Source organism: Salvelinus sp. IW2-2015, unplaced genomic scaffold (genome assembly GCF_002910315.2).
Source record: "Salvelinus sp. IW2-2015 unplaced genomic scaffold, ASM291031v2 Un_scaffold631, whole genome shotgun sequence".
Lineage (NCBI taxonomy): Eukaryota > Metazoa > Chordata > Actinopteri > Salmoniformes > Salmonidae > Salvelinus > Salvelinus sp. IW2-2015.
Genome location: NW_019942586.1, coordinates 23,498 through 38,364, shown reverse-complemented (window position 1 = coordinate 38,364; position 14,867 = coordinate 23,498). Strand labels below are relative to the sequence as shown.

General features: G+C 43.9%; 1 protein-coding gene across 1 annotated transcript in view; it reads left to right on the top strand.

Annotated features, from left to right (window-relative positions):
* Positions 1-13,048, top strand: part of LOC112068647 (F-actin-monooxygenase mical2b) — a 54,389-nt gene extending 41,341 nt beyond the window's left edge. The window contains 11 exon segments of the mRNA XM_070438261.1: positions 2,472-2,614; positions 2,897-2,968; positions 3,085-3,222; positions 3,764-3,883; positions 4,206-4,559; positions 5,615-5,722; positions 8,673-8,716; positions 9,535-9,640; positions 9,989-10,166; positions 10,471-10,547; positions 10,643-13,048. Coding sequence (XP_070294362.1) covers positions 2,472-2,614; positions 2,897-2,968; positions 3,085-3,222; positions 3,764-3,883; positions 4,206-4,559; positions 5,615-5,722; positions 8,673-8,716; positions 9,535-9,640; positions 9,989-10,166; positions 10,471-10,547; positions 10,643-11,035 — 1,733 coding nt within the window. The 3' untranslated portion in view covers positions 11,036-13,048.
* The last annotated feature ends 1,819 nt before the right edge of the window (positions 13,049-14,867 follow it).

The window sequence follows — 14,867 nt, the reverse complement described above, 5'->3', positions numbered from 1 at the left end:
GGTCGGAGAAACACCGTGCACTGGCCCCCTGGTAGCGCGCACTGCGCCCGGCCCCGCCACAGGAGTCGCTGGGAGCGCGATGAGACAAGGATATCCCTACCGGCCAAAACCCTCCCTAACCCGGACGACCGCTAGGCCAATTTGCGTCGCCCACGGACGCCTCCATCGCGGCCGGCTGCGACCAGGCCCTGCGAACCCAGAGTATCTGTGGCGCAGCTAGCGCTCGATGCAGTTGTTGCCTAGACCAGGGAGGCCCGTAAACGCAGATTTTTTTATATAAATATGAAACTTACCGAACAAAACATACATGTATGTTGTAACATTGAAGTTCCTATGGTTCATCTGATGAAGATCATAAGGTTAGTAATCATTTTATCTTTTTCTGCTTTTTTGTGGAACTCCTCTCTTTTGCTGGAAATGGTGTGGTTTTTTTTCGGTGACTTGGCTCTGACCTAACATATCGTTTGTGTTGCTTTCATCGTAGCCTTTAGTGGAAATCGGACACTGTGGCTGGATTTACAACAACTGTATCTTTAAAATTCTTTAAAACTGTATGTGGAGAATTTTAATTATAGGGATTTGTTGTATTGATTGGCGCCTGCAGTTTCACTGGCTTGTTGACGAGGGTGAGACGCTACGTCCACATCCTAGAAAGGTTAACCGGCCACACAAAATGGGAAGTGTCTACCGTTATCAAAAGCTTCGCCAAGAATACAAATAGCAGCACAACATTTGCTAATTCATTCAAGGGCAATGGTGACATCATTGGGACATTTAAGGTGCAGTGACACATCCATAATGTTCACGAGATCCGCCGAAGTCGAATCCCTTCTCCTGGTTTCGGGCGGCGTTCGGCTCTGTCCAAAGCCTCAGACTTCAGATGTTCACTCCGCAGCTCGACAACCATCCACACACGACCGGATACCTTGCATCCTTATGCATCGCCGGCAACCTACTTTTCACTCATCAGTGCACAGTTTCACAGACATCGTACTCAGATCATCGATCATTGTACACACCTGGATTTCACGCACCAGTTCATGCACCACCACAACTATACAACTTGCACTATTCACCACAATTATTCATCAACCCACCCCACATCACACACCATGCATCACACACACCACACACAAATCACACCACACACACACACACACACACCCACACACACACACACACACACACACACACACACAAAATATCCCATCGTTTTCTATGTAGTCTGATTGAAGTAGCAGCCCTTTATATCATTAGGCCTTTTTTAAAAGGCTCCTTCCCATGTCAGAGTTCTTTTTAAATGCAGCAGAAGCGTTTGGCTCTGAACACTTGAGGAGCAGACAGGGTGGAGAGGCATATAGTCCTACTGCTCTGCCCTGGCACCCCCGTAGATACATCCACTCACACACATTCATGCTACACCACATCACAACGGCTGCCACCAGACTCTTGTTATTATTGCTAAATACAGCACAATTTAAATACTAGCCCCCCAATCCCCCCTTCCCCATAACGCGTGTAAATATTGAACTATAAATTGTGCCTTCCTGTATTATACTTATTCTATTCTACTGAGCTATTTACTTGATGTTCGTATTCTAATTTTTTATTCTTTCTTATTGTTGTTGCATTGTCCAGAAGGAACCTGCAGTAAGCATTTCGTTGGACAGTGTATACCGTGTGTATCCTGATCATACTACTAATAAAAAACCTGAAACTTGATACTTTAACACCTCGTCACTGTCACTGACCCTACCACTCCACTGTGTCCACTGTATTAAAAGCCCAGCCTCTCACTGTATTGTTTTCACCAGGGCCATTTCTTTACATATTCAGCTGTCTCTGTCTTTAATGTATTTCATCCCTTTTTTCTGGGCTGACCCCTGCTCTCTTTCAGATAAGTTATGTCTTTCTAGAGACACTTTAGCTGGTGTAAAAGAGGGTATGAGATTTCATCTGGCTTCCTTTGAAAGGAGGTCTGCGTTGCACAACCTTATCAGTCACGTTGTCTGGCATGAGAGGAATGCACATCTGCCCAGCGCAGTACAGGCTACCTTACAGATAGTGTATTGTTCTAGGATGCCTGGAGAGAAAACACTACACCTTACTCCAGTTTCTGGTCTGACATGCCTAAGGTGAACAGAGCATATTATTGCCACATGGACATCAGTTGTACTTGCTTTATGGTCTCTAAGAGGTCACATGATATGCCTCTATCCACAGCAAAGCTGGTTGCCCACGGAATGAGGATGTACTATTTAGCAATAATTGTATACATTCTTATGATCTGTAGTGAAGAGTTTCAGTATTGGTTTCCACGAAAAAGCCCTTTATTTTTTAGGTGGCATTTCTCAGGAAAAACAGATGGTCTTGCCCCATCCGGTTCTTTCCAACACAGTAATATTAGGTTTATTTTAGACGTAATGTAACAACACATTGGCCATTGCTTTTATTTGGCATTCATGGCTGAGCTCTGTGGAAAATATCATACCTTTTAATGTACTCGTGTTTCTTTGCAGATTCTAGAGGGGCCGACGAAAACAGTGAAGACTATCCTTCCAAGGCAGTCAGAAGTATGAACAAAGTTCTGGTACCAAGAAAAAGGGTACCGAAGGTAATCACACTCCTCTCTCCAGGTGCCTGTCTTCATTGATAACGACTGCAACTTGAGAGCCTCTCAGCCTCCCTGTGTTATCATTTCAAAAGTCATTTCATTTGAATAAGTGGACGGTATTGGGGCCTTCCACAAGATAAATGTATAAATACAGATCATTCTTCTAGAGTGTTTTTTAGATGGGCTCTATTTTAATAGTTCACTTTCATGTTGAATATTTTTACCTTTGAGTGAAGTCTGAAATATTTAGTCATATACTATGGCTGGGTTGTTTTCTTTCAGGATGAGAAGAAGCTAGAAGATACTGACCCAACGTACAAAAGGAGACGAAAAGTCTGCAGTTATTTGGAAGAGGTAGTTATTACCATCAAACTACAATTTCGTAAGGACATTCTAAGTGCACCAGTCAAATACGGCAAAATACAATTTATTTTGGCCCTGATAACTCAAGTCACTATTTCTCATGACAGGCAACCAACTTCTCCAGTCAGAGTGCGTCCTGTGTGGGTGAGGGGAGGGAGGTGAAGGAGAACAAGGTCCGCTCCATGGCCAGCCAGCTCCTGTCCAAGTTTGAGGAGAGCAACCCCAGTTTCACCCTCAGGAGACAGGTCAGAACCACCAAGATATGTCCCCCATTCCCCCTCCTAAGGACACTGTCAGTGTTGGACAGTGTCCTCCATAGCTTATACAGTACTGTAGTATGGTATAGTAACTGGCATGTTTGTTCTCAGATGCCTTATACCACAGTGTGCTATAGGACAGAGGTGATCAGTTGTGTTCCAAGGGAAAGAGCCAGGCTTGGTTGTGTACTGTTCGTTTTCTGATTAAGACTTGGTTATAAAGTCTTGGGGGGAGTGGCGCAGAGTTCTAAGGCACTTAGTGCTAGAGGCGTCACTACAGACACCCTGGTTCGATTCCAGGTTGTATCACAACCGGCCGTGAATGGGAGTCCCATTGGGCGGTGCACAATTGGCCCAGCGTCGTCCGGGTTTGGCCGGTGTAGGCCATCATTGTAAATAAGAATTTGTTCTTAACTGTTTGGTGAGATACTTAACTTATCTTGCAAGTCACTTTCTCTCTTTTCTTCCTTTTCTGTCTTTCTACTAACCTTTTTCCTTGGCTTTGTTTCTGGCTGACAAACCCCATCAGTCTCCGTGTGATTGGGGTTCTGAGAGGGCCCCTCGGCCACGCTCCATGGACATGACTGAGACCMCACGCTTCACCAACCTCAGGCAGCAGACCCCACCCAACCCTCCCCCCAAGACACAGGTAGAGGACTGGAGCAGGCCTGGTCAACATACTGTAATACACACACATACCCACGCTAATACACTCTGCAGAACACACACTGTCACTCAGTTTTGGTATACACATCACCTACCTGGAGTGAGAGTGTTAAATGCTCCCTGTGGGTTGGAAATGAAAAATAGATTCACATGATAAAGGAAAGCATGGGGCATAAATCTCCCTTCTATTCTCTCCAGCTGTTAAACTACTGGAGCCTGTTTGCTGCAATTGTTTTTTCATCAAGCTCACCCTGAGTTGACAGAGAGCCATAGAACTGCAGCTCACATGTGCTGTGTGTTTCCAGTTTCATTCTGCAACCTGTGCCAAATATGCAGCTGAGTGCATCGCTCGGCTACCACCCCAGCCTCCTCCTTAACCCAAGCTCTCGCCCCAGCTCCAAGCCCAGCTTCAGTCTCAGCACCAGCCCCAACCCCAGTTCCAGCTCCAACCCAAGCTCCAACCCCCACCCAGCCCAAATCACACCCTCAGGAAGGTCAGACAGGCTGATCAGACACGTACTCAGACGCAACCCCAGACGCATCCTCAAAAGCCAGAGAGCATAGAGTACCCTTTCTACTCTCCCTCCTGCCACTCAGCGGTCCTAGCCATGTCTAGAATTCTCCAACGCCTTCAGGAGGTGGAGGAAAAGATCACCAAGGTACCTATTCCCCTCTCCTTTCCACTCGCTTCGCCTTTCCACATCACTCCTCTCTTTCCGTTCCCCTCTCCTTTCCTCTCCTCTCCTTCCTGCTCTCTCTCTCCTTTCCTCTCCTCTCCTCTCTCTCCTCTCCTCTCCTCTCCTTCCTCTTCCTCTCTCCTCTCTCTCCCCTCTCCTCTCTCTCCTCTCCTCTCCTCTCCTCTCCTCTCCTCTCCTCTCCTCTCCTCTCCTCCCTCTCCTCCTCTCCTCTCCTCTCTTTCCTCCTCTCCTTCCTTTCCTTTCCTCTCCTCTCCTCTCTTCTCTTCTCCTTTCCTCTCTATCTGTCCATTTCTCTTTGTCTGCTCTGTCTTTTTCTATTGTTATTGCCTATTACTGTGTGATCATATAAGACATCCTTTTTAGGAAAGGCTGAATATGAATGTTGAGATAATCATCCTGATTATACATTTAGCATTGTATAGCACATAGTCAGCTGGTGAAGTCAACACTGAATCATCCACACTGACCACAATAGCAAGAGCAGACCCACAGCCCTGGCAGAGACAAAGAGGTACAGAGGCTGCTGACTGGCAAGTTTAGCCAGTGGGCTGCCCTTGTGGCCTTGTTCTGTGCCAGTCCTGTGTGTCTGTCTGTCTCTGTCTGGGTCTCAGTCTGCATGTATAAGAGTGGAGTCATCTCTGCTGGTGTGTCAAATTAGTGTTATAAAAACTGCCACTCTACTCCACACGGCAAAACTATTGTTCCCCACCACCCAATAAACAATGTGCCATCTAGCTCCTTCAGTAGGAAAGTAGGACCAAAGTCCACTTATCTTGCTTGATCATTACCTTTGACATTTGTCATTTGGCAGACGCTCTTATCCAGAGCGATTTGCAATAGTGAGTGCATACATTTCATACTTTTATTTGTCCGTACATTACTCTGATTTGGGAGTTAATAATTACTATTCAGACCCATTCATCAGACAGGGAGTATGTGGTCCTGTGTTGCGGGTGCAGCTTTCTCTTTCTGATGCCTGTTCTTTGTCTCTGTGTCTCATGGTATGTGTCCTGCAGAAGAAAGCTCAGGCCCAGAATGCTAGAGAGTTTCACAATAAAAGTATCAAGGAGAAAGCGGTCCACCTGAGAGCACTGTTCTCTGAGGATGTGACCTCTACGTCCCAGGTGACTATCTGACCCCTGAACTCTGACCCCTCACCTCTCCCGTCCCTCAGTGTGTTTGTCGTGTTGCACGCTCGGTCTTGTTTGGCATCACTGCTGCTGCACAGAGTTCATAAATCCTCCCTGTGTTGAAATTCAACATCCATCATCTCCAGAAGCATGACTTTTATGGCAATGTTTTCATTAGCTGCTCAGAGTCTGTAGCAACAGAACACAGCTAGCGCAGGTGATTTCAGGTTATTGTAGGACACAGTGTTCTGTTATACAGATGTTGAATCTTAATTTGATCCAACTCGTTAAAACAGGAAAATAATCCTGCAGCAACAGGAAATTTGAATTATTATGTGACTTATAGTTAATGGAAATTTTTTGTAGGTGTTTTTGTCGGTATCACTGTGTGTCATGCTAAAACATTTGTGATCATTCAACATTTATAATTTTCCGTTAGGGCAAAGAAAGTCAGACATTTTAAAATGGAAATTACAAACCTTTTTCTTTTTTWAAAATCTTTTTAAACCTTGAATACGCTGCGCAGGAAAATTGTCAGCGACAAAATAGTGATCAAATTAAGATCCTACATCTGAAATTTAAATCACCTTCACTGTCAGTCAATAAATGACTGTTTACGCCGAGGGTTTCAACAAGGCTTTTTTAAAACAATGTAACGCCCTGTGAAAACACATCAGGCAATTCTTTGTTCAAACAGAAATCCTTCCATTAAATGTTTTCTTCTTGTTCCATTACGTGATTCTATATTCCCACTGAGACAGACCTGCAGAAGAGAGCTCAGGCTGAAAACTAGGTAGCCTCCTCTCTCAGCTCTGTCTGTGATGATATGTATGAACAGCACTGGTAATTCACTTACTCGGTGTGCTCAGCACTGTTGAAAGGTAGCACAGGGTTCTCTGTGCCTCACTGGAAGAGGCTGCAGCTTTATTACTCACAGGATAGTCATCAAGCAAGGTGTTTAGTGCTAGAGTAGTCATCATACTGCAATTTCCATTACAAGAAAGGGTATTTCCTTGGTATTTTATCATCAAAAAAGATACTGCTCACCTTCTTTAAATGAGTTTCCATCTCAGTGGAAACCAGGGTAAGCTGTTGTGTTGAGGCTCAGGAGGTTGGAGTTTAGGTAAAACTATGATTTGATAGTGCCACGGAATACCTTTGCTTAAAGCCTATCCCCCTGTTCATGCCAGTTCTCATTGTAACTTCTATCAAATTACTAACACTCTAAGCTCTCCTTTAACAATCCTCTCCCCTCTTTTCATTTGCAAATCTCCCCTGTCCCATTCCTCACCTAGCCTGATTCGGAAAAACAGGCCATTCCCTCAGTGTCTGATCCCATCCTCCCTAACCCCAGTCCAGAAGTCACCTCATTATACCTTTACCCAGATATCACCCTTTCTGCCTTCTCACCTCCTCATCCCTATTCCTCATCCTCATCCTGTCTACTACAACCTCAGGTAAAAAATAACCACATCCATGTCTGTCTCACTGTCTTGTATGTGTCCCTATCACTGTGTGTCATACTACAACCTTTGTGATAATTTAACATTTATCATGAAGAAATACACATTTTATCTATATCACTCTGAGTTTCCATTTCAATGGAATGCAGTGTCATGGAATACCAGGCACTTTAGGCTTGAGGCCCAAACCACTAAGCATGCAAACTCTAATTTAACTCCCATCTGATGCTCATAATATCTTTCTCTCTTTGACTTTCCCATTCCCACACTAGTCGTGATCTGCTGGACAGAGTCAAACCATTCCCTCACCTCACATCCTCCCTGCTCCCCGTCCTAAAACCTCTTCATCACTACTTTGTCCAGAAATCACCCTTTCTACATTTTCACCCCCTCATACATATTCTCCATCCTCTTCCTCCTCTTCCTGTCTACTTCAACATCAGGTATAAATAACCACATCCATGTCTGTGTTTGAGCATGTCAAATCCAATCAAATTATATTTGTCACATGCGCCGAATACAACAGGTGTAGACCTTACAGTGAAATGCTTGCTGTGTCCCTATCGTTGTGTGTTATGCTAAAACCTCTGTGATTATTCAATATTGATCACGCAGAGATATTGCACATCTTTAATCTGTAGCACTATAACTGAGTTGACGTCAANCCCATACCTATTCTCCATCCTCCTCTTCCTCCTCTTCCTGTCTACTTCAACATCAGGTATAAATAACCACATCCATGTCTGTGTTTCAGCATGTCAAATCCAATCAAATCAAATTGTATTTGTCACATGCGCCGATTACAACAGGTACAGTGAAATGCTTACTGTGTCCCTATCGTTGTGTCATGCTAAAACCTTTGTGGTCATTCAATATTCATCATGCAGAGATATTGCACATCTTTCATTTATAGCACTATAACTGAGTTGACGTCARAATGGAATGTAGTGTTCTTGAATTGAGACTAATCAGGTTGGGGCTTGGTCAATAGGACGGTAGAGTGCCATGGAATACCAGGTACTGTAGGCCCTCAAACTGAGAATGCCAACTATCATTTAACCTATCTGATTCTCAAGTCTCTCTTTTAACAATCCTCTCCCTCTTTGACTTTCCATTCCTCTGTTTCCCATTCCCACCCTAGCCTGGATCTGCTGAACAGACCATTCCCTCTCCTCCCATCCTCCCTGCTCCCACTCCTAAAGTCACTTCCCTCCTTTGTCCAGAAATCACCCTTTCTACCTTCACACTCTCTCAAACCGTGTCTTCATCCTCATCCATTCTACTCCAACTCAAGGTGAAAACAAGCACATCCATTTCTCACCATATGTCTGTCATGACGAAACCCATATCCCCTAATGTCAGAGCAAACATTATACTGTTATTTTGATGCACTCATCTATCCCTTATCTSTCACTGAACTGTTCAACTAAGTTTTCTTCTCTGATGCCTCTAATTCCTTCATTCTTCATGGAAAACCAAAGACCAGTCAATCTGGGGCACTAGATATGCAGCTTTGTATGAAAGAAATGCAAAGAGATCCCTTGAATGAGTCACATGTGGTGAGTGACTCTTGTGTGCCTCCAAACCATAGCACTATTTATGGCCACATCATTTCTATATGCAGAGCCTGCTGCTTCTTAGAGAAACCAAATGATGTGCTGTCTGTTTGATTTTAAACATGATGTCATCTGGATAATTATATATATTTTAGAAGTATATATTTGTTTAACTTCTAGTCTAATTTGCATGTAACTTACAGTTGTAGTTATTATCATCACAGTCATGTTGCTGTTTCAGTGTCACAGCAGTGGCTCCACATATGTATCCCAACAACAACACACTGCAATACTACAACCAAAGCTGTTTTTAATAACGTCAAACAGGTATTTTGCCCCCAGTGCCACATGCCTGCTAAAGTAACTTGTACTACCCTCTAAATTACAAAGGACACGTGTAGACACAAAGGTCTTGCATGGAAGAAGCATGTGAGGTGTTTTTTAGCTATGCTGGGGCCTCTCATGCTAAGGTTGAATATATTTTTGTGGTGTTGCACTTTGTGAGTTAGACTGCCCCTCCCTGTTCCCAGATTTCGGATCAGTTTGAGTCAGCGCCGTGCAGTCAGTCTAGAGTACAATCTGAAGCATCCAGACAGGCTCACTAGTTAACCATAATGAGAAAACATTCCTGAAAATCCTCACCTCTTCCCTCCTCTCTTATTTTGATGAAATAACTTGACTATTTTCCCCAACAGCGGCCTTAGTCAGAGAACATAGTAGTCAAATCATCTATCTGTCTATCTGTCCTAACTTCCTCCAGTCTTTTCCTCCTTGCTGCATGTCAGCGGACGGTGGGGAAGGAGTCTCTGGCCATAGCAGCCAGAGCTGAGACGCTGGTCACCCTCTATGAGACTGACCACAGGCCTAAAGCCTCCTCCCCCTGTTCACCCCCAGCCTCTTCGCCTCTGTCTCCGGTAAGCATGTCTGACTAAGCATGCAGCCACTCAGGCTGTACCAGCCTTGAACAACAGCCCTTATCTAGGTGAAGAACATAGACTATGTCCCAGGCCCTGGCTCTGAGTCAGATGAAAAGAGATTGTGTAAAATAAGGATTGAGATGATTATTCTTTGCAGAACTCTATGACTCATTATGCTTTGTGAACCAAAGGCCAAACTCGGCCATAAGGCCTTTTAGGGTCAAAGTTGTGGAATCTGACACAAGTGCATCCCTCCCTCATTATCGTCATTTGCTGTGCTGACAACGTTTGTAGCACTGTCTGTCTGTCTGTTCTGTTTCCCAGGGTTCCTTGCGGAGGGAGTTCCCCGGGTCTGGTGACMAGTGTCACTCCTGTCAGAAGCGCGTGTATGTGGTGGAGAGGATCAGTGCTGAGGGACTTTATTTCCACAGGGAGTGCTTTCGCTGTGACACCTGTGGCTCCGTCCTGCGCCAGGGAGGCCATGCCTTCGACTCTGAGCAGGGTATGTGTTTCCCAACACTAAGGTTTAGATGTTCGCTTACTGTCAATCAATCAATCAGCCAATCAAGCAGTTGTGACAAAGTGCTATACAGATACCAAGCCTAAAACCCTGAAGAGCAAGCAATGCAGATGTAGCGGTACGGTGGCTAGGAAAAACTCCCTAGAAAGGCAGGAGCCTAGGAAGAAACCTAGAGAGGAACCAGGCTCTGAGGGGTGACCAGTCCTCTTCTGGCTGTGCCGGGGAGAGATAATTAACTGTTTATGTGCCAATTTTTCTAAATCCTCTTTTGATCATGTTCAATTAGGCAAGTTGTACTGCAAGCTGCACTTCACACAACGTAAATATGGAATGAACCATCGGAGGACATTCAATTCACATCTGGTAATTGTTCTCGATCATTCAATCATCCACTTGGAATTGTCATTTTGATGTTAATTTGTGGGACATCTTTGTAACTCATTGGGTCTCTCCCTCAGGGTCAGAATGGAGCCGGGGTTCAGGAGGGATCAGAGACACAGACTCCCAACGGTGACCCAACAGAAGGCCTGCAGAGCCAGTCACCAGGTACCTTCAGCTCCCGCCTGAGGAAGAGCCTGAGCTGGCCCCTGAGTGTGACCCGGGCTGTGTGTGACTCCCCCCGCCTACTGTCTCGGTGGGTGCATGGTACGGCCCAGGCTGTGGGCCTCCACTTTAGGGCCAATGTGCAGGACTATGTCTTCATGTATGAGCTGCTGAGCCTGGGAGTGCCCCTGCTGTTCATGCTCCAGGAGGTGCTGCTGCAGATGTACTCTGAAACCGGGCCTGTCTCCCAGTCCATCCAGCCCCTACTGCTGTGGCTGGAGGAACACCTGGGCCACAGGCTCATGTAGAGGCCCACTAGGGAGGGAAGCCTAATCCTAACCCTATCCCTAACCCTCGTGCAATAGGGTCTGAAGCCTGGCCGAACATTAACTGGTGTATGTTGCATTTGTGCCATGTCATATGACGGCAAGCTACCGTTTGACCATGTGTACAAGCACCTTGTTAATATTTTCTCACAGAATATGTAGCTGTCAGTGCATTAGATATAGTCCTACACCAACCAAAGAACAAATAACATTTCCCAAGCAGTATCTTGGTTTGTGATACGTGTGGTAGTTTTTCATGAACATTATATTTTTCTTTATGATGAGGGGTAATGTRCTGTACATGGTTTCATGGTGGTCTAAATCATTTACGGTATGTGGTTGATATGACTGCTGAAATCATCCAATCTATATTGCTCTAGAGTTGATTCTTTCAACAACTGGCTGTCGTAATTGAGCCAGTTTTTACATGGATTAACTCAGGTTATGACAGAGTTTTTGTGCGGAAAAAGTAATCTAAATGAAAAGACTGACTTGAAGCACTTTAACTTGGGGAGCTGCCTTTACCTGTGGCTGATGCCTGATGAATGGTGTGGGAGTTAATGGCTGCCTAATGGCTGTCCAGGCCTTGGATAATGACTAGTGCTGACTCTGCATGTTTACTAAACCCTGCTGAACTCACAGGTCAGGGTCGGGGTCGGGGTCAGGGGCCAACGTGGATCTGTGCTTGACCAGATTTTCTCATCTTTTTTTCTATTTCAATATTGTTTGACACAAGTTTACATTTAAAAGTTGTTATTGTAAGATTTCCTATGACACCATGACCGTAGTGTACTTTCGCTACACATTATGATAGCTTTTATTGCTTTATTTTATGGCCCAGTGCCTCCAGTATTTTTGTGCATTGTCCATTGTACTTAAAAGGGGAAGAGGTTTCATGGCCATGGGCTTTGGTTTACTACTCCAGTTCATGGACTGTTTAATGCTGCCACCTGTTGGTGAAACAGATGCAAGGCCAAATTCAATTTACTGTATGATGAGGTGGAATATGGGACAATCTTCTAAAGAGTTGATGTATGCTTGTAATAGAAGTCTTTCTTCATTTTTGTTAAGTCTATTTCACTTAAATATGTTTTTCATAATGTTACGAATATTGCTGAAAGGAGTTGTTCAGKAGGACAGAATCTGACATGATAACTCAGGCTATGTTTGAATGCTGTGGTGTGTATGTGCTTTCCTGAACCAGAAGTTACATAATTCATGCAGTACACTGTACAGTGCTAAATTGTGTGTTGTTGAGTAGCACAATCTCATGTTTTCTCAATGCCTTTTCTTTGACTATCTAACAATTACAAAGTTTCAATACATTTTAACTGGATTTGATCCTTCCTCTGATTTCTCTCTGTATTCTAACCTATATTTCCTTCCTTTAATTTCTCCTCATGTTCACTTGAAGTCTGTTTTCAACTTTCTGATGATGAGCCTTCTGATTGGTTAGGAGACATGCCATTCTGAAGGTGATCACCTGCATGGTCACATGGTTTTCTGAATAATGTTTTGGAGTGAACTGGTCAGATTAGTCCCAGTTACTGTCAGCACTTCCACACACAAGTAAAAATTGCTTCTAACCCCTGTGTTTGAGCTACAGACAGCAGTATTTAAGCATTGTATTTTTCTGTTTCGTCTGCACACGGCGATACCAACCATTCGCCGATGTACTTAACGGGGGCTGAACTAGAGCAGTGTTTGTRAGACAAYGGCGGTTCCTGAAAACGGTTCTTCTCACAAAAATGTCTAATCTACAAACTATTATGATCCTACTATCGAAAAGCTGAGACTCATAAACACGCAAGTGTACTCGCGTAGACAGCTTTCTGTCATGCAGAGGCATGCCACTCTTTCTTAAATTAATGCATTGAATAATGTATTATGGGACTTCTAATGCAGCCTGCTTTTCTCATGGAGATTCTGTGTTGCTTTATGTATGACCTAAAGCAACAAATGTAAATAAATGAACTGAGTTATTTGTCATCTTGATCCAGTTTACTGTCATTCTTTCATAATATCACAATGTTGTTCTCCCCATGGTTTGATATGGCACATATAATAGTACAAATAGGGGTAACACGTTTAAATCAAGCCGTTCAGCATCACATAGTATACAGGCTCAGTATTCAAAGTAAACCCTAAACATTAACTCCTCTTAAAGAGCATGTCTCCTATATTTAGTCTACTTACCATGTCTAGCCTCCTAAATTAAAATATATGGGTTAAGTTCCTCTGTCCCAGTCTCAGTGTTGATAAGGCCCCAGGCCAGACGGACATGTTCCTGGATGGGTTCCTGGAGCTCTTTCTGGATCCGTGAGAGCCAGAAAGGATTCTTTGGTGATGAGGTCACAGGGGACATATCAAACCATACAACTCTCTCCCCAGCCAGTCCACTGTAGTCCTGCCAGATATGGTTCATGGTTCTCACAGGAGGGAGGCAGTTCTCTTTCTCCATATGCACCATCAGTGTCTTGTGTCTTATTCAACAGCCATGAAATAATCTCTCATCATACCTGGCTAAGATGTTTTGTTGTTACATACAGTACACAGGATAGGTGCAGTGAAATGTGTTGTGTTACAGGGTCAGTCATAGCAGTACGGCACCCCTGGAGCAAATTAGGGTTAAGTCCCTTACTCAAGGGCACATTGACAGACTTTTCACCTTGTTGGCTCGGGTATACGAACCAGAGACTTTCACTTACTGGCCCAACGCTCTAACCTCTACGCTACATGCCACCCCACACCACTAGAATACCATTTTTTTTTTTTTAAAGCATCTACTTTGGAATTACAATTATTTCAAAGGAAACATCATACAATCCATGTATTATACTAGCTGCCAAAGCATGTCTCTCAGGCTGTATTATCACCAGTATCCAATAGCTTTCATTAGCTTTGCTTTTAAGGGGAAAGCTTGGTTTAATGTAATCACAACAGAAGTACAGACTATTGAGGCACTCTTTTTTTATAGTATCATCCACTTGTCCCTTCAACCCATCACCATGGAAACCACAAAAAACTCAGCCAAACACTTTTGCAAGCCCTGATGATGCTGCTTGTAAAAATGTCTGTTTCTCTGAGTTCTCAGAGCCTCTCATACAAACATTCGAGGGAGGTGTTCCAAACCAAACCTGGCACATCTGCTAGACCCGGGGCTGGATGGGCCTGGACATTTTGTTCAGAAAATTTGCATCACACAGTGTGACGGACCAATGGTGTGTGTGCTGTGATGCAATTAAAGCTACTGGGGTCAGCAGATTGCCCCTCACTTCCTTGTCCAGTACAGCCGAGATCAAGGAGAAGCTGAGGAAATGTGATCACTAAAAACATTTAAAGGTCTACAGAAGGCCAAGTGTTTAAAAGCACATTTCCTGACTAAATAATAATGGAGGTTTGTAAAAGCAATGTATTTCAGTGAGATAAATCATGAGACACAGGTATGTGTCTCTTTGGTGTTGTATTAAAGTAGATATTTTATTTGATTAATCTGCTTCCTTCAGAGCATTCAACCCAAAGCATAGATTTGAGATTGTCAATTGAGAAATGCCAACCATTTTACCTCAGCCATTGGAGCTACCAAGTCAAGGGTAAATGTGCATAAAACTGTTTTATGCAAGAAAATTACAGAACAATTACTTGCAAAGGGAAAATGCACTCAACTGAAGTGGCACACTCTCTTGACAGTCAACTAGAGTTGACCGCCTTGACATTATATTTTCTATTCAGCAGCCGTGCTTTGTAAATCACTGCCTTATAGTAATATGCAGCTGGTTAAGGGACTGAGAACTGTTTTTCCTATCTGACCTGG